We start from the raw sequence: 23,670 nt of genomic DNA on the forward strand, positions 1-23,670 counted from the left end.
ATGTTCAATCAACACTTTCAAAATTCCCCGAAGAGCCCTCACTTGATTGCGGCACCGACTTATCCATATTTTCCAGTCATGCCCAGCTTACCGAACAGAGTAATGTTACCACATGATTCCCCTAATATGATGATGACCAATTACTCAATCACACCAATCACATCCAGCTATCCGAACAGAGCTGTGTTGCCACCTAATCCCCTTAATATGATGATACATTCCAACAATGCGACTTGCGTAGAAGTCTAGCATCATAACCTAAACCGGTGGCTAAGGTACATAAATGAAATTGCGAAAACCTCCAAAGTGATCGCGTTAGATACTGAGTTAATACTTTAAAAACATTTTAGTTTTTTAAAACACTAATCTTATGAAGTTTAGACTAACTTGAATAGATAATAATTTTGTAAAGTTGACCTTGGTCAAAATTACTATCATTAAATTATTTGTGTATATTCTTATTAAGAGTAATTGTTTATAATATAACAAGCTGAAGTTATGAAATAGTTATAAAACTAACACGTATGAAATAGAAAAAAAAAACATTTTAACCTATTTACTAAATTTTAAATACAAGCAATCATTTTCTCACTTAAAAGCTTTAGTAAAAAGGAAAAACTAAGACTATTTAGAGATTATTGTATCTTAAAAGTATTGTCAATAGATTTTTTTTACTGTTATATTACTTTAGTTCATGTGTGATCTTTACTTAAGAAATTAGTTGACACCTATTGACACTGATGATCTTGAATATCTCAACCATTAAAGAGCATAAAATAAGGAGCCAATTTTTACAGAGTAATTTAATAAATTTTTAAGTAAATATGTATAATCAACCTTTCCTAAATTCTCCGAATAGCCCTCACTTGATTGCGGCACCGACTTATCCATATTCACCAATCATGCCCAGCTTACCGAACAGAGTAATGTTACCACATGATTCCCCTAATATGATGATGACCAATTACTCAATCACACCAATCACATCCAGCTATCCGAACAGAGCTGTGTTGCCACCTAATCCCCTTAATATGATGATACATTCCAACAATGCGACTTGCGTAGAAGTCTAGCATCATAACCTAAACCGGTGGCTAAGGTACATAAATGAAGTTGCAAAAACCTCCAAAGTGACCGCGTTGGAAACTGAGTTTCCTGGAGACCCGTACGGTGGCAATCTGTTCTGGAAAGATGTAACTAAATTTGACAAAGCTTATGAGGTAATCAAAAAGAATGTAGATACTACAAGGATAAATTCATTGGGTGAGTTCAAGAAATTTTATTTAAATTTAAAAATAATAGAACTACTTTTTTCTTTTTTTAAGATTCGTATTTACGTAATTCTTTTGTTTAAATTGCCTTTAATTATAAATAGTATTAGTATAAATATATTTTTTTGAATAAATTTCAACGATTTTCTTTAAATCAACCACAGGCTTATCTTTAAGTAAACATTACGGTATTAAACCGCATCACCACACCTTTAACTTCAACATGAAGTTCAATGTGGAAAAGAAGAGAAAAATCCGGAATCGATCGAACTTTTGAGGAAAAACGGAACTAATTTTGACATGCTTAGAGATTACGGATGCGATCAGCAAACGGTGGTCAATGGCCTCACAGATTTGTTCAGAGACATAACCATTAGATCGGTAACTTTCCATGGGTAAATTGTTACGTTTATATTATGAATATTAAAATAAATTTCAGTATAGCTAAATTGGCTTTAGTTAAAATTGAAACTTGAATAGGTTCGTTTAAAACTATTTAAAAAGGTCTTTTAAATTAATAAATATAAAAATTTTATAGTTTATTTTGATAGTTTGCGTAAACTTGACTAGTATATTCACTAATTAAGCTTTTCTTTTTAATGGCGACAGTGGTTTTTATTAAGGACATTTTCAGGAGTGTTACTATTATTTATTGTTAAATCTTTACGTTTGTGGTCCTTTTGCCTTAACTATATTTAAAATATAAATAAAATTAAGTAACCAGATTAATATAAAACTCTTTATAATACATTACAGATGCAAAGATCTCGCCTACATTATCAGAGATTACCGCAAGTCTAATCTTCCAAGAAGCGTCACTAATTTCAATAGGTTAGTAAAATTTTGAAATTATAACTGTTTGTTTAATTAACAATCACAGACTATTTTTTAATTTAAGTTACAAAGTTAAGTTCTAAAGTATATCACACTTATATATAACATTTACAATGCCTAAGTAATCATTGATTATAGTTAAATTTAATGCATGCGATCTTCATCAGGTTTGTCAAAACGCATTTCTACAACGTTGTCGATCTGAAGCTTGTAGTGACGCGTCACCCCCACTTCAAAGAAGTTGAAAGCGCTGGCCTGACGACTATCATGAAAAAGAAAGGGTTGCGAGTTAGGAAAGGTCATCACGCAGGGAGAGACGCTGAAATGGCGATAGAGCTTTTACTTTACTGTTGTCGGAATGTTCCGTATTTTCGCAAGAACGATAACAAGCTTTGGAGTTTGTGCAAAGTTACAAAGAAATAATTTTCCAATTATTGTTTCCTTCCGTTTTAAGGATATATATAGGAACTTTTGTTGTTCGTCTAATAATACTGTGAACTGTCTTTTCATAAAAATATCAAGTAAACAAAGTATATTTACTTTAGTTAAATATAAAACTTTGGACTTTGTGTAAAATCTAAATGAACGATTTATGGATTTTATTTCAATTTACAAGAAAATTTTTCGGATTACTTGATACGCAGTTGTAGATATCTAGACGTAATACTACAATTCAATCCTTTCGCTGTTAAGCTCCTTATCTATCTAAAGTTTAATTTGTTTAATTCAAGGTACTTCAAAAAAAATTAAACAGTTTTTTCATGAATAATGCATAATGGAGTACTTGTAAACTATACGCAGAGTGTTCAAATACAAAAACTTGTAAAGCTAACTAAAAAGAAGTTTAATAAAAACTCAATTAGTTCTTATAACATTTGTTAAAAATTAAAAGAAAACTTTTAATATGCCTACAACAGTAGATGTGCCGCATAATTTTATTATAAAATCAAAATCAAGTTACTTAAACCATTGCTAAAAATCACAATTACCAATGTTTTTTATAATACATCAAAGATAGCGGATGGAAGATCAAAAAAGTTCTGAAGACTATAAATTTGAATATCAATTAAGCACTTGCTACTCAAATCGTTTTATTTAAGCTAATAATTGTATGTTTATGTACAATGTCTTGTACTATTACAAACTTTCTTTTAAGCTAACAATAACACAAAGGTTCAAACCAGGACCTAGGACCAAATTTTTGAGCGTATTGTTGTCCTTCAATAAACTATATACACGTTAAGTATTTTTAAAATTTAAAAACGTTCTAGTTTATATAAGTAGTATGCTAAAATATACACATAAGTATAACATTAGTATTCTGATGTATACAAAACTAGTTGTAGCTAACGAATATATTGCTAACTTAATTCTAAACCTAGTTAACTATTACGACAGTATTAGTAGTAGAGAATTGTGTACGCCCAAGATTCTAAAATAATTGCTTGTTATACAGGACAAAAGCTTCGACTAAAATACATGTTTAATGATAACTTATAATAGGCTTTTCATAGCCTTCTAAATTTCAATCCACGACGCAAAGTGGAGTCAAATATTAACTATTAACATATAAACTTGTTTAATGTCGATCACTTGTGGGTTTCGCAACTTATTTAGTTATAATTGCATTTATTTTATTCTTTAAGTGTATTAGCTTCTTTTAATATTCCAAACTTTCAATAAATTAAGTTATTTTTTACACCTAGATTATTTGTATAAGAGATTGTTTACGATTGAAAGCAACGAATAAGTAAACACATATTTGAGGTACTTATTGTTGTTTTAACTGTTTAATTGAAAGCAAAACATTTACTTAAGAGTATAATTGCTAAAAGTAAACTATTATATTTTTTAAAATATTTCATTGTATAACCAATTAGTTTAATGAAATATAGTTTAATTTCTGATATTTGTTAGTTTTAAATTTTTCTATTAATATTTTATGTTGTTCTGTTGAATAAAGTGTTACAAACAATAAAATTTAAAAAGCACGTACTTATAAAGCAAAGTATTCTTAAAAATAGGACTTAAAACAAAAACACGATTCACACCACTGTTCAGTTTCTTTTTTCAATAAAACTTACATTTAAAGGCATTTACTGCCTTAAAAACATTAGAGTCAATGTGTTGACTGTTATCAAAAATTGATGATTGTAAAGTTTTATAGTAAATAAAGCATTTTGTTTTTTTATAACTAACTCTTTGTTTGAAAAGCTATTTCAATTAATTAAATTCAATTTAAAATCTATCCAAACAACTACCATGTTATTGCATAAACAAAAAAGCTCAAGTGAATCATAATACATTTAACTTATATATTAGTAATAAAGTATCTAAATTTAGGCCTGTTCACGCCTTACAAACTAAGCTTGATTAGACCTAGGCCATATAAATGATCATTAAAAAGTTTATATCAAAGCTTGTAAGTGTTTGTTTTTTGTGATGTCAATTAATTTAAATGTTATTATATTATATGATAATGTTGTTTAACATAAACCATAAGTACTAAAGTTTATATTTTTTAAGTAGAACTCACGTTTAAAAAAAAATATTTTGACACTTAATTGTCATATATTTTAATATTTTTACAATTCTGATAATACTTTTATATAACTAATGTATACGAAGTCAAAGATACGAAAACAGCTTAAAAAAATATTATAGAAACTGTTAAGTTTTTTGATAGTTTTATTTTCATGATTTAAAACCAAAAGATATTTTATTAAAATAAAAATTTTCTAGTTTTAATGAAATTTTTGAATGTGTCTAAAATATTAAACTAAGTTGCTTATATACCTTATTGAAGTTGGGCTGATAAAGAATATTTTAATTATTTAATACATAAAAACAAAAGTTTTAGCAATTCATAATTCTAAATTTAAAAAATCTATAAAAACTTGGCGGCTCTCGAAAGAGTTTTTCAATTGAATCAATTACTAAATTTGTAAAATTCAAAATCAAGTACTATCAAACTGAAAAATATAGCATATTTTTTTCTGTAGTTTATACATCACTACTCATTTATCACTTTATGACTACTACAACTTTAAAATTTATAGTTGTCTTTAAATCATAAAAAAATTAATAACCAAAATTACGTTAAAACTAATGTACTGGTTTATTTCAAATATGTTTTTTAAATTTTAACTTACGTTAGAATTATATCAGTCGAAGTGGAATTTTAATATTTCAATAATAATATTAATTATTTAATAATACTTAAACTGTTATTTATACTAATATTTTACTCAAAGTTAGTAATTACGTACGTAATTATATATACTTAAACTTTTTTTTCGAAATGTCACTTTAATAAAGTTCATAGTTTTTTCAAACTGTAAATAAACTTGATCACTTAAATTATACATAGTATAATAGGTTTCTTAAGATATTTATTAAAATATTATTAAATTGAAAATTTACTAATTATTTAATATTAATGAGCTTGATTAACCTTTAATTTATTTTTTGTTTTCTTACTTCTAGAATAATATATTTTAGTTTTAGTTTTAAGTATAATACAATGTTTTATGACTTAATTCTACTTTATTTAGTAAAATTTAAGTTTTTAAAAGATTTAAATTTTTTAGATTTTTAACAAACAACTATGTTCCATACATAAACTTATGTTATGTTAGTAATAGTTAGTTTTTCTTATTAAAAGCTAAATGTAGACTTTTTAAAATAAAAATGCTAATTAAGCCATTGCTAGTTAAATGCTTGACTTAGTTCTAAGTATCTTAATTTTAACAGTTAATTGTAGTATAGGCAGATGTACGCCTTATAAACTCAATAGAAAGTTTGATGCATATAATCATAACTAAGATCAAAATAAGATTGAAAAATTCTAGCTATTGTTAATATAATGCATAAATTATTAATTTTTCTGATATGATTAAAAAAACAAAATTTTTATTTTACACTTATTAAAAGAAAGTTTAAAAAATATTTATACTTTCAACGAGTTTAAATCTGATTTTTTTTTTGCCGAGAACTTTAGCTTTATCATTATATGAATATAATAATACTCGTCTTATTGAAATTTAAGTATATTTTTTCAATATTTTATATTTATCAATTAGGCTAGGTTTGCCTTATAAATCATTTTTGTATTTACAAATTCTTAAATAAATTTACGCGATAATTTTGTTTGAAATTGACTTTTACTTTTTACTCTTTATAAATTAAAATGTGTAGAATTTGTCATTATTTGTACATGTTAATTTTTAACAAATTAATTTGTTAAAAAAGTATAAAACTCCCTATATTTTTAATGTAACTAATATTTGATTTTATTAAGTATTTTTATATTTTACTAACCCCTACAAAATTAAAGAAACATTCAAGTTACAAAACGAAATCAATGAAGAATGATATTAACTTAGTTTCTTAAAAAATATAAGTGACAAATAGGCTTGTTCCAGCCTTATAGATTAAATGCTCAAATCTTTTCATAATATTTAAGAACTATTTTAATCGCCTATTAATTTTGAACCTAGTACCTGTTTGTAACATCACAAGGTTATTTAGAATTTATTAACTTCGAAAAATCATTAAATTAAAAAGAATTGACTTTTTTTTTTTTTGATTTTTTAGTATGCTTAAGCTTGTCTGGTTTTGTTGGCTAAAATTTTTAAATTCTACCAGGATATATTTCTAAATAAAATGAGCAAATTTTACTCGTAGTTGAACATATTATTTAAAGTTTGAAACGTCAAATTTTGTTTTAAGTAAATACATAAAAGTATTATTTAGACAAATTGAATAAAGCTTTAAGTAGACCTTTACATGAACTAAGTATTAAAAATATTAATGTTATCAATAACATTGTAAACTAATGTCAATTTTAATTTTAGTTGCTAATTAGTATCTAAAAAATCAGTTTGAATAGTTATACTTCAGAAAACTTTTCTCAATTTAAATCAATTTTTGATTTTATAGTTTAGGAATGAGTATGTTCACAATTTTAACAACTATGACATAAAGAAGTATCTTGATTCTTAAAAACATAGTAATTAAATTCAGAAGCTAGAATTTGTATCTTTATCAATTAGAAAAAATATTTTGATTTTTTTTTTGTTTTAAACACTTTTTTATACTTATGTTATTTTTGAAAAAAATTATTTTAACTTTTAGCTAACTTAAAAACCACAAAGTACATGGAACTTATTAAATGTTTTGTAGTACTTTTTGATTTTATTTCTGACATGTACCGATCTAATTATACTAAATATACATAGTAGGAAAGGAACATGTAAATACTCAAAAACATTATTTTTAAAAGTAATTTGTTTGTAACTTTTAGATGTTATACAATTGCTATACCTGCTACTAAAACTTTATGTTTTTAGATGATTAAATTCACTAAATCAATAAATAGTAAAGTTTAACAACAAATGTTTCTTCATGTTTTTTATTATTTAAGGACTTTAAGATACAACATTTAATAACTAAGTAATAATACAAGCAAGTACTTAAAAAATGAGTAATAGAGTTGTTTAAAGAGGTATCAACTGTCTTTGAAAATTTCTAAAACGCCAAATATACTTAAATAAGTGAAATATTTACTATCAATAAAACTTTACAAGCTATTAATTATGAAATTTATCTAAATAAGTTTATAAATAATTTAATTAAGTAGTTTAGTTTTTTTTTTTATTTCACAGTAACATTTAAACTTGTTAATATTAATATTAGCTACTAAAAGTAAAATAAAAACATAACTTTCACAATTAGTGTTGAATATTTTCTATTACATAAGCTCAACATCAGTTAAAGTTCAACTCAGGAATTTTTTTTTAAATACTTTTAAAAAATATAAAACATAAATAAAAGAAATATTTGATGATTGTTTGTAAGCATGCTGACAAATATGAAAAAAAAAGATTTTTCTGAAAAAAGTAATGGATTCAATTTTTTAAATTGTTTTTAGGTGTTAATCATAGAACTTTATTTGATATTATAATAAAAGCATATGTATCCAAAGTTTTACAATCAACTAAAAATTATAACAGTTGGCTGATTATTTAAATAGTTAAGTTAAAACATAAAGTTTTTTATCATTTTTTTTGTTATATAAAGGTTTTTTTTTCAGTTTGATTAAAATAAAACAAGTAAAATTTTTCAATTTTAGTAGCCTAAAAAATAATATTTATTTATTTTATTTCACAGTTTATCATAAACAAAACAATATTTCACTCTTATACTTAGGTATATCAATTTATAATCTCTTATACCTTTGTATAAGAGTGAAACATTTTTTGTTTATATTAAACTGTGAAATTAAATCAATCATAAGTTTAAAAAAAAAGTTAAACGTACAGTGTTTAATTTAGGATAGTCAAAAAATGCTTTTGAATGCTCAAAAAGTAACAATTTAAAAACAGTTTGTACGTAAACAATAAATTTTGAACATTTAGAAATTTTAGATTTTTTTACAAAATTTTTCTGAGGAAAAAGTTAAGATTAATCCTTGCAATTCTGCTTAAAATTGTTCTTCTGAATTTTACAAGTTATTTAAATTCTTGGTTTAATATACAAATCTATTTTAAGTTGAGGAATTTTGAAAAGTACATTTCTAAACATTAAATCATAATATATTTTAGTTATATTTTTGGTGTTCGAACTCATCAAGTTCATTAAAGTTTACAAAAATAATAAAGCTGTATGATACTCATTAATTGAGTAATCTGCCTTTAACTCATTAACTATATCCTAAACGTTTTTATTTGCAATCTACGAAGCAATTTTTAACAATGTAAATGTGTATTAAAATGTTTACTGTGAATTGTGGGTTACGTCAATAGAATTTTTTTAGTTATATTAGTTTAGCAAAGTTTAATCAAAAAGCTTATAAAGTTTCTACTTTCAAAAAGTTCCCCGTTTTGAGAAAAATTAGTGCATAGACTTTGAATTTACTATGTTTTTTTAAAGTAAAGTTACAAATAACAACATTGGAAGCCAACCAAAGTAAAAAAGTATAAATTAAAAAAAAATTAAAGTGTTTTTTATTCAAATGAAATGATTTACTTGCATTTTTTTATTGACATTTTTAGTCATTTTTTTTTTAAATTGTTCTGAGATCTTTTATATTTAACAAAAAGTGTATATATATATAAATGAATTAATAATCAATAATATAATAAACAACGTAGTAACCATTACTATTTAGAATTATTTTGAATCAATCATTTCTAGTTACACTTGTTGTGTGATAGGCTTAAACTTTTCCAATTAAAAATAATAGTTGACCCAATTAAAGATACAGCTAATGTCTTTATTTTTTTATATATATAAAATACATTTAAATTTTTATTTTGATCTTATCACATAAAATTTTAAATAAAACTTAATAATCCTATAATTTCATATCATAAGTTTCAAAAAAATTTAAATTAAACTTTTTTTGAAAATCTGAGACATTAGTTTGTACAAATGCATTAGTTGTATAGAAACTTTTTAAACTTTGCAAAATTTACTTCGGGTTACAAAAATATGTTATTGGATATAGCTGAAAATACTAAACTCTTTTTAGCTTTTTTTTTGCATTGTTTCAATCGTATTGCCACTAATAAGCTTTTGGGCCATTAGAAAAATACAATTTTCTTCGTTCCACTTATATGTCAAGGTTGTTAGTGTCAATTGATAATTATTTAAAACCTTTAAGTTCAGAAAAACCTAATTTTTTATTATTTTATATAAATTTGCTTTAACTTTCACATTAAAAAGTGTAATTAAAATTTAAAAAATGTACAAAATTCTAAATTTACTTTTTCTTAAAATACAATACTTTAAATAACTGTTAGCTATAAAATAAAATCTTACTAACTATGTTTTAGTAACGTAGAAAACCTAAATATAAAGCAGTTGAATAGGGTTAATAAACTTTCATATTATTTTATTCAACAATAGATATTTTAGTGAGCTAACTCACAAATACTAATTTTCAACTTAATACATATTGTTGTAATGTTATGCTTTACATTAAAAAATGTTGGAACAAAATTGTAAGGTAAACAGAGTCTTTTTTATATATACTCATATTGTAAACATCAGGTTCATTAATCTAAGTTTTATGGTTAAGTAACACCAGAATAGTGAATGAAGATTTCAATATATGTAACATAAAAAGTTTAGTATTTTTAATTTTAAGGGCAATATACTCTTTTAGATGTTGTACTTTAGTTCTACTGTTAAAAATGTCAATATATTTTCATTACAATGTTTTCAATATTTTAAAATACATATTAGATTAAGAAGACTCATAGTCTTACGTTTAATTAAGTTTTTTAATAGTTTAGTTTTAGTAATAGTTATAACTAAAAATTTAAACATAACTCACTCATTTTCGGAAAAATTTTATTTATTAATTTTGTTTAGCGCTGAACAAAATATTTCAATTATTTAAAAGCCCTTCAATCGGGCTCAGTTGAAAGTGTTTAAGTTTAAACATTAAACTTATTTTATATATAGATATATATAAAAGATAAATATATATATATATAACTGTTATTGAACCCGTTGCATTTTTTTGTTTGTTATTGTTTTGAATAATAAATATGTAGATTTTGCAAAAAGATTATTATGTATTTTTAATTGAGTCTTTGAGCGTTTTATCAAAAATGTTTTAATGATGTCTATTATTTACAAAAATTGTGGTTAGTGTATAATTTTAGTATTGTTACCAAGCTTGAACTTAACCTATATCTACTTAAAAATATACATACTTACTTGTTGATGAATAACTATTATTTAAGTTCAAGTAATTTTAGATAAACAATACTTTAAATTTTATAAGTCTGTTCGAGTTAGACTTAAATATTCTGTAATTTTCACAGTTAAAGTTGTTAAAATATTCCACTTACATTTAGTTGATTAAAAAATACGAGTTAATTTTTAATCTTATTTATAACAGTAGTTTGTATTTTTTAGATACAATGCTTATATAACACTTCTGTGGTTCTTTTAAGATTAATTTATTTTTTTTAAGTGTAGATTCTAACTTGTATAAGTAGTCTAAAGTAGCATAGTAGTAGTAATTAAATTAAATAAGTAAGTACTTAGTTATGACTAGCGTAAATAACTTTGATATACCAACATTCATTACTTACAATTTTAATTAAATTAAATCTATACTAATTTTAAACCAATATCATTCATAATAAATAGACACTCTATAGAGTCTTTACTTTAAAACTAATAAGCTTTCTAAGTGTATTTAATTTTTTAGTAAAATTTTTATTTTGAGATATGAATATTTGTAACACAATCAAAAATCAACTTCATTTTTTTTTTGGGACACGTTCAAAATCCACCCATGATCAAAATCCACCCATTCATTTTCGAGAACTGCTCACCGATCAAGGGTAAGGGTTAGGGGTAACAGTGATAGTGAAAAATAAATTAGAAATAAATAAAAAAAAATAAAATAAAAAATATTTAAAACAAGTTGATAGATATAGAAAATGTAAAAAACATTTCTTTAGTCTTACTTTTAAATGTTTTTTCTAACTTACTTATATTTAACTTGTATACATAAAAACAGCAGTTTGTTAGAGCCTAGAACTAAGTTTAATAAAACATTTTAGTTTCTTATTGGCTTTTTCTACTAAAACTTAACTCACAATTAAAAAATGTATAAATTTTCACTTTCCATTTTTTAGCCCCTAAATGTTGAATACAATTGTAAATTTAACAATTTGTTTTACAATTTAAAACTTGACGTAGAAACTTCCTCAACAAAATTTATTAATTAAATTTAAATATATTTCAAAATATTTTTTTTTAGTTACATAATTTTTGTTTTATTAATTTTCCAAATTTTTTAAACTAAAAAATCAACAACCAAATTCAGTAAATATTTTATACGTTTTGCCGTGGCTTTTTTTTATTTTTTTTTTTCAAGTAGAAATGTTAAATGTTCTGAGTATAAAATGTAGGTACATAAAAATATTTCAAAGTATTCTTTTTAGAAATTAAAATGGTTGTAATTTTTGACTTTGAATCAATTACTTATGTTTACTATTTAAAATTTGATGATTTTAAGATGTTCATAGCAGTAAAATATTAAATTTTAACAACAAATTTTTCTTCTTATTTTTAAACTAACTTCTAACAAAAAGAAACTGTATTAATAACTAACTAATGACCTAAACCAAACATATAGTAAATAATTTATAAAAATTGTCTCTGAGGCATTGGATGCCTTACAAACTTGCTGACAAACTATACAGAGATGTCAATAGTATAAACTATTTATCAATAAAACTTCATAAGCTTTTAGTTGTGAGTTTCAACTAAATACATTTTTTAATGCCTAACAAACTACGACGAAAATGCTAACTATTTAAAACGGGTGGGTGTCACTTTTGAACGAACGTCACTTTTGCACGAAGGGATATTTTTGCACGAGCGTCACTTTAGAACGAGGGAACCTTTTGCACGGCGTCACTTTTGCACGCATGGTCACTTTTGCAAGAGGGGACACTTTTGCACGGCGTCACTTTTGCACGAGGAGACACTTTTGCACGGTCTTCACTTTTCCACGCACAGTCATTTTTGCTCGGCGTCATTTTTGCACGAGGTGACAATTTTGCACGGCGACCTTTTTTTACGATGATAATATTTTGCACAACAATACTTTTGCCCAACGTCACATTTTAACGATGAAATTTTTGCACAACGACATTTCGCACGAAACATAAATTTTGCGTTTTGGTAAAAAGTTTTTTAGCTAGTACCAAATCTACAACATTACAAGAAACTGGAAATAAAATATTATAACATACTTCTATTAAAGGCAAAAAATGAAGATTTAAAATCTTAAACAGTAAAAGTCAATGTTAGAAATTAACTAACGAAAGGATAAAATAAAGTTGTGTATAAAAGATTCATACCAGGGACAAAAAAATTAAATAAACTTAATAACTTTAAACAATAATAAATCAAATTACAGTCTTCTGATTTTTATTTTTTTCTAACCACAGTTAAGTAAAAACTTTAACAAGACTAACACTAACCATCATAATATGCAATTGAAACAAATAAGCTTGATTTTTACTTATGCACTAAAACAATTAGGGGTTATAGAACAACAGTAAATAATAAAACTATAAAATCCTACTATGGTACTAACCAGAGGCGTTGGTCGAATGTTCACCGTATAAAAAACATAAAATAAACTTTTATAGTGAAATATTAAACAAAAACTAAAAATTGCTCAACATTTTTGGTTCAAGGACCTGGATACACAAAATGGCTTATCGGTCTTCGAGTTGCACACCCAATGAGCTGGAAATGAAAAAAAACTTTACAGTTTTTATTTAAAACTATAGATTTTAAAACTTCTCTATATTTAATATATTTTACTGAAGGTTACTATTATCTAAAGATGTAAAAAAATGTAATTAGAGGTACAATACAAATATAGTTGGTTTTACTTAAATTAAGTTTTAAAAAACAAAAAGAATAATAAAATATCAAGCATTAATTTTTTTTTTTTTTTAATGAATTTTGTTATAATTCGTACAACTAATTTATTAATTAAATTGTGTTTTCAATAAAAATAGAGGAGGATATATTTTTTATTAAGCATTTTTTATAAGTATTAAATGTAAACTTGTCATATGTTTTTCAAACTCTGGCTTTAACAGATGTAAAAAAAACTTAATTTACTAATATTTTTCAATTAAAACAAGCACAATCTTTAAATACGAATACATATTTATAGATGCTGGTCCAAAATATAACGATCAAATCTCTTTAAGCATAGCTACCTAAAAACCTTCACCTACAGTCAGTTCATAAGTGTTCAATATATTTTTCTGTCAATTCTTACATGAATGCATATAATTGTTTTATATTTTGTAAGTTTGTAAACGCTTAAGTATTTAAATGTAAAATTAACAAACGTTTTTTTAATTCTGACTCAAATAGTGGTAAAAAAAAACTAAATTTAATAATTTTCAAAACTAACATAAGCACAATTTTTAAATACTAATACATTGTTTTAGATACTGGTCCTAAATGTTAAAAACTGTTTTTGTTCTTTAAAAATAAATTTTTGACGACAACTTAGTTTTATTAACTTTGAAAACAATTTATTTGTTTGAAATATATTTAGTTTATGAAACTATTAATATTTTTATAAACTCAAATTCAGTTTTCAACATTAATAATAAAAGTATACAACAAAAACTTTTAAAACTTTGATTCTCCTGACTAAGACAGATTTTTATGAAACATAATAAAATTGAAAAACGGGCTAAGATGACTTAATAACTCCTCTCTTTAAAAAAAATGCTTTAATGAATAATGAAATGTTACATTAAGTTTTAAAAATTACTTTAGTTATACAATAAGGTAATACAGTAACAGTACTTTCTCTAAACTTCATAAGGCTATTAGTTCATAGGTACAAAGTTATAGTTTTGTAATACTTATTCTTATGTGCAAAACCTGTTTTGATTTTTCAAACCTTAAGTAATTGTTAGAAAAATACATTTTATATATCTGTTAGAACTTGGTATTTTACAATTAACAAACAAAAGCTAAAACGTTCTTAAAAAAAAATCTCAACATACTTACAAAATATTACAATTTTTTATAGTTTTATGATCTTTAATATGCACCAACAAACAGCACCTAACTAGTTTTAAATAAATTTTTGCTTAAATTGTTATTAATACATAATTCTGGGTTTTAGTTGTTTGTAAGGTAAATCATACCTAAATTAACTTTTATAATGAAGTACATATCGCTTTAATTTCGACACTTCTACATACACATCTAACGTAAACAGTATAAAGAATATCTTCATTTTATTTTTAAAACATAATTTTTCTTCTGTCTTGTAGTACTAATAAGTAAGTATAGTAAATACTAAAAGTTATCTTATACTATCTTACATGACGCAGATTAAAATAAAATGAAGTTATAAAAATGTCAAAAACAAAATATTTTGATTGAAAATAAGTTTTAAAAAGTCAAGGTAATTTGTGGACTATATTTTTTTAAAAGTAATTAGTTTGTATTTATAATATAAAACATTAAGTTATAAAACGTTAGGTATCTTATTTTATTTAGTGTTGTAACTTTAAGGTTTGTTTTGAATATTTTATCAAAATGTTAGTTTTTACGAAAGTCAAGATTTAATTATACAGAGAAAATATGTTCTAAACGTATTCGATTTTTTTAGTTTGAAAAGTTTGCATATGTAATAAAATTAGTTTATTAAAATATTTTTTAAATTTTCCAGTTAAATCAGCAATTATTCTAGTGTTTTTTTATATGTCATAAATATGTAGTTAATTATATTAGTTAAGTCAACGGTAAAACAGTAAATATGTTAAGTTTTAAAGCACAACAAAGTGTTTATTATTTTTTTTTTTCATATTTTAAGTTTAAAAATCTTTATTGTGTTTATTCAGGCAAGTTTAAGCCGTACAGATTATAACGGTAGAAAACTTAAATATAACGAAAACTTATGTAGAAGTTGTTGACTAGTATTTGTGTTTGACTTTAACAAAAACTATACCAATTAATGAAAAATACTATTAAGTCAAGTATTACTTAAATTATTATAATGCTTAATCAGAGAGCTTTTTGCTTTTAAAGGTAAGCAAATGGATATTTTTAAAACAATAAAACAAAGTTTACATAAAACTCAACTAATAACTTTAAGAAAACTCGTTTATAGGAATGAAACAACCATTTGTTTAAAGCTAATACATTTAATTTACTGATTTACATTATTAAAGTAGTTTTCAGTTTAACAACTGATAAGTTTACTTACTTAACTTAATTTATTTTTAGTTAGACATAAAGAGTTTTGTAACTTTATACATTTAGATGTTAAAATATATCTTTTCACTCATTCTAACTAGCATTTTTATCAATTTTAAGTCAAGTTCTATAAATTGAGTTTAGGTCAAGTTGTTTGAATAAATTACATATTTTTAAACAAACACCTTGTATTTTTTTTTAATTTTACAGTTTTAAAGTAAAAACAAGTTTAACAAAATAAATATATATATATTAAGTACTGTAAGTTGTTACTTATATTATTTAATTTATGTTTTTTATTTTCTTTTAAACAAAGTTGTTATTATTTGCAGTATCATAGGTAAACTATGTATATAAAAAAGGTAAAATACAAAATTAAGTAAGATTAACTTGTATAAAATTCTCTAAAAAAGACATTAACAAGTTTTTTAACATTGCGAAGTTTTGTTTAGAAGCTTTTAATTATTTTGTAATTGCTCAAGAAATTTAAAAACTGTGTTTAGCTTTGTAAAAATAACTTAGCTTATTAACAAACCTAAAATAATTTATGGATTAAAAAGTCTATAGATTGACGTTCATTGAACTTTCAGCTATGCTATACAACATAAGTTATTCTATATGTTAAATAAAACGACTATTTAATATATTATAAACGTTTAGTTACGAAACATTGATACTAAAATTCTTTAAAATTTGTTTGATATTTCTGGTTGTTTAATCTATTATATTTAAAAATATGAGATTTAGATTGCAGCCAATAAAAACCTCTAATTATTCTATTATTTACAACCAAAAAAACTTTATTTAAACAAACGTTTTTGTATACACTTAATATCTGATAACAAATTATTTATCTGCTAAAATTTTTTTAGTGGTTATAATGGCTCACTGTTTTTAAATAAAAAATATAAGTAAGAGCCTCGATTTATTCTAATTGAATAAAAACATTGTAGCAATAATATAATGTTGTTTTCAATAGTAGATCTTAAGTATAGCATTTAACTAATTATTTTTATTGTCTTAAAATTATAATTATTAAAAATTTAGTTTAACAATGAAATATTTCTTTTAACAATTCTAGGGTTAGTTAACCACGAAACTAAGACTATTTTAGCCTAGTATTTATAACATCAGCAAATAAAAAACAAATCTTATATATTCCTAAACACAATTATAAAAGAACTTTAAAATAAAATCAATTTCAAAGTTGTATCAAATAAAAATATTAGTACTTGTTAGTCATGTCGACAAAGTGTCATAGTTGTACAAGTTTTATAGAAAAATTTTACTTTTTTCCGTTTTTTTTTGTTAACTCTTTTCAACTACTTTATATTTTGGTGTTCTATTTCAATAAAACATAACACATTACCAGTAACCGCTTACTATTAATTTATAACAAAAAAATATTTTAAGTAGTGTATTTTAATAAATAAAAAAAATTAGATTTTTTTGCAATTTAGATTTTTAATAACATTATCTAAATGCAAATTTCTACTAAAGTTATATAAAGTAATAATTTATGTTGTTTTTTGATCTTAGTTGGTAAATAGTTTAAAGACTTAGTAAGTAACAAGCTTTATATGTAATGGAACAACCAAGCTTGTATTTTTTAACGGTAGTAATACTAACTAAAAGAATTACAATCAAATAAGTTTAATAAAATTTATAATAAAATATTAAAGTTTAAACCACGGTGTTTGCGTGGTTTAATAACATTATTTCTAGCATTTAATTTAATTTTTATATCCATAACTGTTTGTTAAATAACAAACAGATTTGTTCAATCATTTATTACAATTTTCGTATAAAAAAATAACATATGTTTATTTAATAACTAAATGTATTTGTTATTTTACTAACTCATAAGAATAACACAAATGTTAAAATGCAAAAGCTTTATATTGAAGAACAAAATAGTTAAGTATTGATAACATTTATAAGGCATTTTTGTAAGGCAGAATAACTGCTTGTAATATAAATTTTAAGATTATTAACATTACTTACACTTACATAATTTTTGATATCATTACTAGAGCGATTGCTAAAATGGAACAACCGAGAAGTAGAAGTAATCAACATTTGTGCATTTAACTTTGTTTATAATTAGATTTGTTTGTTACGATTATAACTTTTACTATATAAGTTGAATTTATCTTTTATTTATTGCTCTTTATCAAATGACGAAAATAAATAACAAACCTTAAATTAACTTTGTATGTTATTAATATTTGTTTATAATATTTACCACTGTTACTGTATACAATAAGTTTATATTTTAGACAAAAATTTTGTATTTTGCAATGTATCCGTTGACGAAATTAGCGTAAATCATAACTGGATTACTGCATTAAGTGTCTCTTTAGTTTATACCGTTAAAAAATTATTTGAACCTCTATCGTTAGCTTTTTTGATAAAAATTGGTTCATTTGATTTATTTAAGCCAAAATTGTATCTTAAAAATTCAATCGTATAATTGTACATTATTTTTTTAGAATTGAAACTTGTTGACACTAGAACTTTTAGATTAAAAGTAAGTTTAAAATTCGCAGGACAAAGAACTTTAAAAGATAAAAAAAAAATGTAAAATTACATGGTTTTAGGAACAATACTTAAAAGTTTGTGGCATTTTATACATAATTATTATATAATTCTAATATTAATGGCATGGTTCGCCTTACAAATTGATAAAGAAAGAAAAGAATACTGTTCTTAATTAAAACAATAAAATGTACATAATTTATAAACTATAGTTTGTTGGTTACGTCAGTAAAACACATAAAACTTTATATACTACAATAATAAACATGTTTATAATTAGTAAAGGTTAAGTTTATATCCATTTACTTTCAAATATATACGACTTTGTATGATTTTTTTTGTACTTACAAGCTTTAAATTGTTTTTATAATAACAATTTTTTTTAATTAATAAGATTTTAAAGAACAAAACTTTTTATTACTTAAAATTGTAGTTAGTTTATAATAACTGATTTGGTTGTATAGGATGAGTCAAAAATTCAAGAGACTGTACAAAGACTTTGCTTTAAACTGAGCTAGAAATTAAAAAAAGTTAGGTTGTAGTAAAACAAAAATTTAGAAATTCTATTTTTTATCGTTAATTTAAGTTTTCACAGTAAAGTACATATGAAACAGATTCCTAACCTATTATTGTATACATTTTATATATTTCGGTTTAGTAAAAATACTACTAAAATAAATAATTACAAATCACAAGAATATGCACTTAGCATTGTTTTGTGATAGGTTTGTAATTTTTACGTATCGTAATTAATTTAAGAACTTCAAAACTACACAAAACTTTGTATAAACATAAGTGAATAAAATTTTGTTTTGTTAACAGATTACTGTAAAGAGTATATTAAAAAAAAAAAACAAGTGTTTATTTTTCTTTTAAGTATTTTTAATCTTTTTCATGTTAATCAAGTCGGATATTCTAAAGGAATCAAAAAAAGATAATAACATTATTAACTTTAATATAGATAAGAATAAATCGAAAGATTTTTTCTAAATAATAGTAAAAAGGCTTGTAGTTGCCTTACAAATTTTGAATAAGAATAAACATAATTAATATCTAATACTTCTAAATAAGTGTTTAGTTTATAAAGTAGTGTTTGTGGTTGATGTCATTATAGTATTTTGAATTTCATAGTTTAAATACCTGATTAAGATTAATGATGTATTGTCTATTTGATGCAAAGATTATTAACTCCTTGTTATTTTTTTTATTCAGTGATTACTAGCTTTGTATCATTTGTAATTCTTTAATTACATCACACATGACTGCAAAAAACAACAAAAAAAAACATTTTTTAGTTGACTGCAATTTTAAATTTCTTTTAGCTTATAAACTGTTAGATTTTTAAATGTATAAAATAATTCTAATTAACCAAGTTGAACAAAAATGTAAAACTTTTTTGTTTAAATTTTTACTACTTTAAGAAAATCTTAATTATGTAAAAGAATATTATTTTAATAATATATATATGTTTTTAAATAAATTAGAGTTTTACATAGATAGGATACGCCTTAAAAGTTCCTATTAGCATTGCCGATTTATTTTATTATTTACTCAAAATTAATCAAAAAACATTTTAGTCTCTAAAAAGTGAAAATAAGTCTTTAAATTAAAAACAGCTGTTTTATCTTATTAATTATTGTTAATAAATAAATACTTATAAAGTTCATGTATAAAACAATTTAAAAAAAAGATTAATTGGATTAAAAAAATTTCGTTAAATGATTTAAACGATTTTAAAAAATTCTTCTTAATAAAGTAGTTTTATTAAAGATTTCTTAAAATAAAAATTAAAAGGAAACACTCGACAAAGTTTTAGTTTAATTTTATACTTTTGTTTGAATTGTTATAAAAATTGTTTAGTTTAACTGTTAAATTTAAGTTTATGATTTTGTTCGTTATCTTGAAATGAAGTTTCATCTACTTTAAAATTGCAGTTTCATGAAAATTAAACTTTATTCTGATTTTTTATTTAATAATTAGGCTTGTTTAATTCTACTGTGGCAAGTTAAAATTTAAGGCAATTATAAAAAGCTTACAAACTTTTAGTAAGCCGCTAAGAATATCTTGATAGAATAAATATCTCAAAAATTCATAATGAATCTTTAACGTTTTAGTAATCCTGAGGTCTATAAGATATTAAGAATTTATTTAAAATAAAATTTACTGTTATATTTTAACTCAACTGTATAAAACACAATTGTCAAATGCTCTAAACCTAAAAACAATAAGTTTATTTGAAAAATAGGTTAAAAACTTCAACTTATTTTTAAACAAGCAGACTTTAAAAGTCAAAATCTCAAAGTTGTTAAAATGAAAAACTAAATAATTGATTTTTTTAGACAAGTCAACAGTAAAAAGTGAGTAGCTGTCAAATTTGCACAAGCGTACAAAATTGCACGATTGCTAATGTTGCACAAGATACAATTGCACAAAGATGAATTTGCAGTAAGATCTTTTTGCAGGAAATATCACTTTTACACGAAGAAATTTTGCATAGGTTGACTTTTTTTATATTTTTCGTAATTTTTTATTTATTTTAAACATTTGTTTTTTTTTTTACTACCAATGTTACCCCTTAACCACGGTCAATATATTCTTATAATCTAATAGAATTTTTTTTCTGTACTTTTATTTTATTTTGATTTTACTCTCGTGCAAAAATGTACTCATGCGAAATTGACCTTTAGTACAATAATCTCTTTGTTCAATTTAGTCCCCTCGTGCAATTTTGTCTACGTGCAACTTTGACGGGTTCCCGAATAAGTATTCGCCAACAGCTTTTAATAATTTATTTTAGTTTTTTTTTTGTCTTTAGTTTATTAAGTAAAAATAATAAATTAAATAATACATTTTTTATATGATATTAAAACGTTTTACTTTACAGCAGTCAAACAGAAAAATATTGTTTTAAACAAACTGATATTCAGAGGCATTTAGCGCCTTACAAACTAAATGATTTTCACTTTTACCTATTAACAAAACGTAAACTAAGTTTATTACAACTTTTTATGCTTACACTTGTGGTTTTTTTTTGTAATTCAAAAGTCTGCTTTTTTTAATTGTATAAATAGATTGAATATTTAAAAGATCTTAATATTTTTATAATAGTTTTATGGTTATTTACATCTTTTATAAGATATATAATAGTTTGGTTAGTTTCACGAAGGTAACATAAAATTTAATTTCTTGATAAAATACAAATTGTTTGATTTTTTATTTTTAATAAAATGTTTTTTTAATCTGCTTGACTTTTAATCTTTTTATTTAACTAAATTTTATTTTAAATAAAGATTAATTACTAAGTATTTTAAGCCTTACAAACTCAATTTCAAATAATTAAATTCAGTTTAAACTCAACGATTTTTTAGTATGTGTAATTTAGTAATTATTTTATAGACTCGATTAATAAAATCTAAAAGTTATTTAGTTTATTTCATTGCCTTAAAGATTATAAAAATAATCACTAAATTAAACGGACTGATTTTGCACGCTATTCAATCATTTATTTACAATTTGAAATATTATCTTATTTAAAAAACTATGTGAAAAAAATTTAACAATTAAATTTTTTGAAAATATTTTATACAAAAGTAAAAACATAAGACATTAAAATAAAGACAAATTGAATACAGGTTAAGTAATTTAAGTTTAAATTTACTATTTAAAAAGTTATGTAAACAATAACAGAGCAAACGATTATTAAATTTTTTCAGTTATACTTGTTTTTAATTTAGTTAGTACTTACTTAAATATATTAATTCAATTTATCCAGATAATTTCTATTAATAAATTTAAAAATTAATTATTTATTTTTTTACAGTATATATGCTTAATTGTTATTATGAACATATAGATACTAACTGCATCTTAAGACTTAAATAAACTGTGCAACTTACTGAACAAGCAACAGTACAGATGTTGAAAACGTTTTATTAAATTTTACATTGCACATATCATGCCTTAATCTTATTTAACGTATGTAAAAAAAATCTCTAGTAGTTCTTATTAATGTTTAATAATTATATGCTTATTTTTGTATATAAGATGTATTAGTATTCGATGTTGTTTAATGTCACGACACACAGTTTATGTTGAAATAAATTAACTTTAATTTATCTAGATTATATACTAAATACATTTTAGTTCTATTAAAGTGAAGTGACTTGCTTAAACTAAGTATAACCATATGAAAATCGCATTACATGTATATTTATTTTTATTGTATAAAGAATTTTTTTTTATTAGTCAAGCTATTATAACTTTTTTGTTTTAAAAGGATACTGTTGTTTTAAATAAGCTAACTCTAGCTTTAAAAAATGTCATAACTGCAATTTTTATTTACTTGTTTTTACTACAAAGGTAAATTAATTATTTGTAAACTAATGTTTGTTATTGGCGTCATAAATATAGTTGGAGTTAATTAAGTTAATAGTATGAAAAATAAAATTTATCGTTAACACTTTGTTAAACTAGTTTATTAAAAATTACATTTAGCTTATTTTTTTCGCTAAATCAAGTCATTGAAATTATTTTTTTTCAGTATCATTTAGATTTTAAAATTAATTTAAAAAAATACACGTCTTCTTGTACTTAAGAATTATATGTTTTGTAAAAAAGTTTTTTTATAAAGAGTTGACAAGTTCCAGTAGATTAAAAGAATTAAAAGTTAAACGTATTCAAATATAAAAATAATTTAAAGTTTTCTATTTTTCATTTTTATTTTCATTTTTAAAACATTTAGATAAAACTTCTTTTTTTTTTAATAAAAATATGTTTCAAAATTAAATTTATATATTTAGTTGTTAAACACTAATTTTTAGTTATTTTGATTATTTTTTTCTGGATAATGACTGATGAAAAGTCGAAACGGCGTCACTAGTGTGTAAAAAAGTATAAGTTTGCAATGCGTATCTTTTTAAAAAGGTATAGAAATTAATTTCAAACTATGCTCATAAAACTTGACTAATAGTTAAATTTGAAGTAAAAAAAATAAAACTTATTACTTGATATTATACGATTATCGTTATATAGATAACGTAATAGTACATTAGTTATGTTTAGATTGTAGCATTTTATAAAAAACAGAAATAGGTATACAAATTGTTACACAATACCTAAATCTGTTAATATAATTAATCTAGTTTTTACTTCAAAGTTAAGTAAAATGATTGCTTCAAAGTGTATAATTTACAGTTTTAAAAAAAAATCTAGAATCTTTTGATGTAAAGTAGCAATGCAAATTTAT

The 23,670-nt window shown here is 22.9% G+C and overlaps 1 protein-coding gene across 1 annotated transcript in view; it reads left to right on the plus strand.

The window, feature by feature from the left end:
- The first annotated feature begins 824 nt into the window (after positions 1 to 824).
- The window catches only part of LOC145833634 (uncharacterized), a 31,193-nt gene continuing 8,347 nt past the window's right edge, over positions 825 to 23,670 (plus strand). Inside the window, exons 1-5 of the mRNA XM_082940780.1 lie at positions 825 to 1,009; positions 1,100 to 1,263; positions 1,501 to 1,666; positions 2,028 to 2,102; positions 2,273 to 2,502. Of these exons, the coding sequence (XP_082796906.1) occupies positions 825 to 1,009; positions 1,100 to 1,263; positions 1,501 to 1,666; positions 2,028 to 2,102; positions 2,273 to 2,502 (820 nt within the window). The remainder of the gene's footprint in view (positions 1,010 to 1,099; positions 1,264 to 1,500; positions 1,667 to 2,027; positions 2,103 to 2,272; positions 2,503 to 23,670) is intronic.

Source organism: Thalia democratica, chromosome 4 (genome assembly GCF_965202585.1).
Source record: "Thalia democratica chromosome 4, ktThaDemo2.hap1.1, whole genome shotgun sequence".
Classification (NCBI taxonomy): Eukaryota; Metazoa; Chordata; class Thaliacea; order Salpida; family Salpidae; genus Thalia; species Thalia democratica.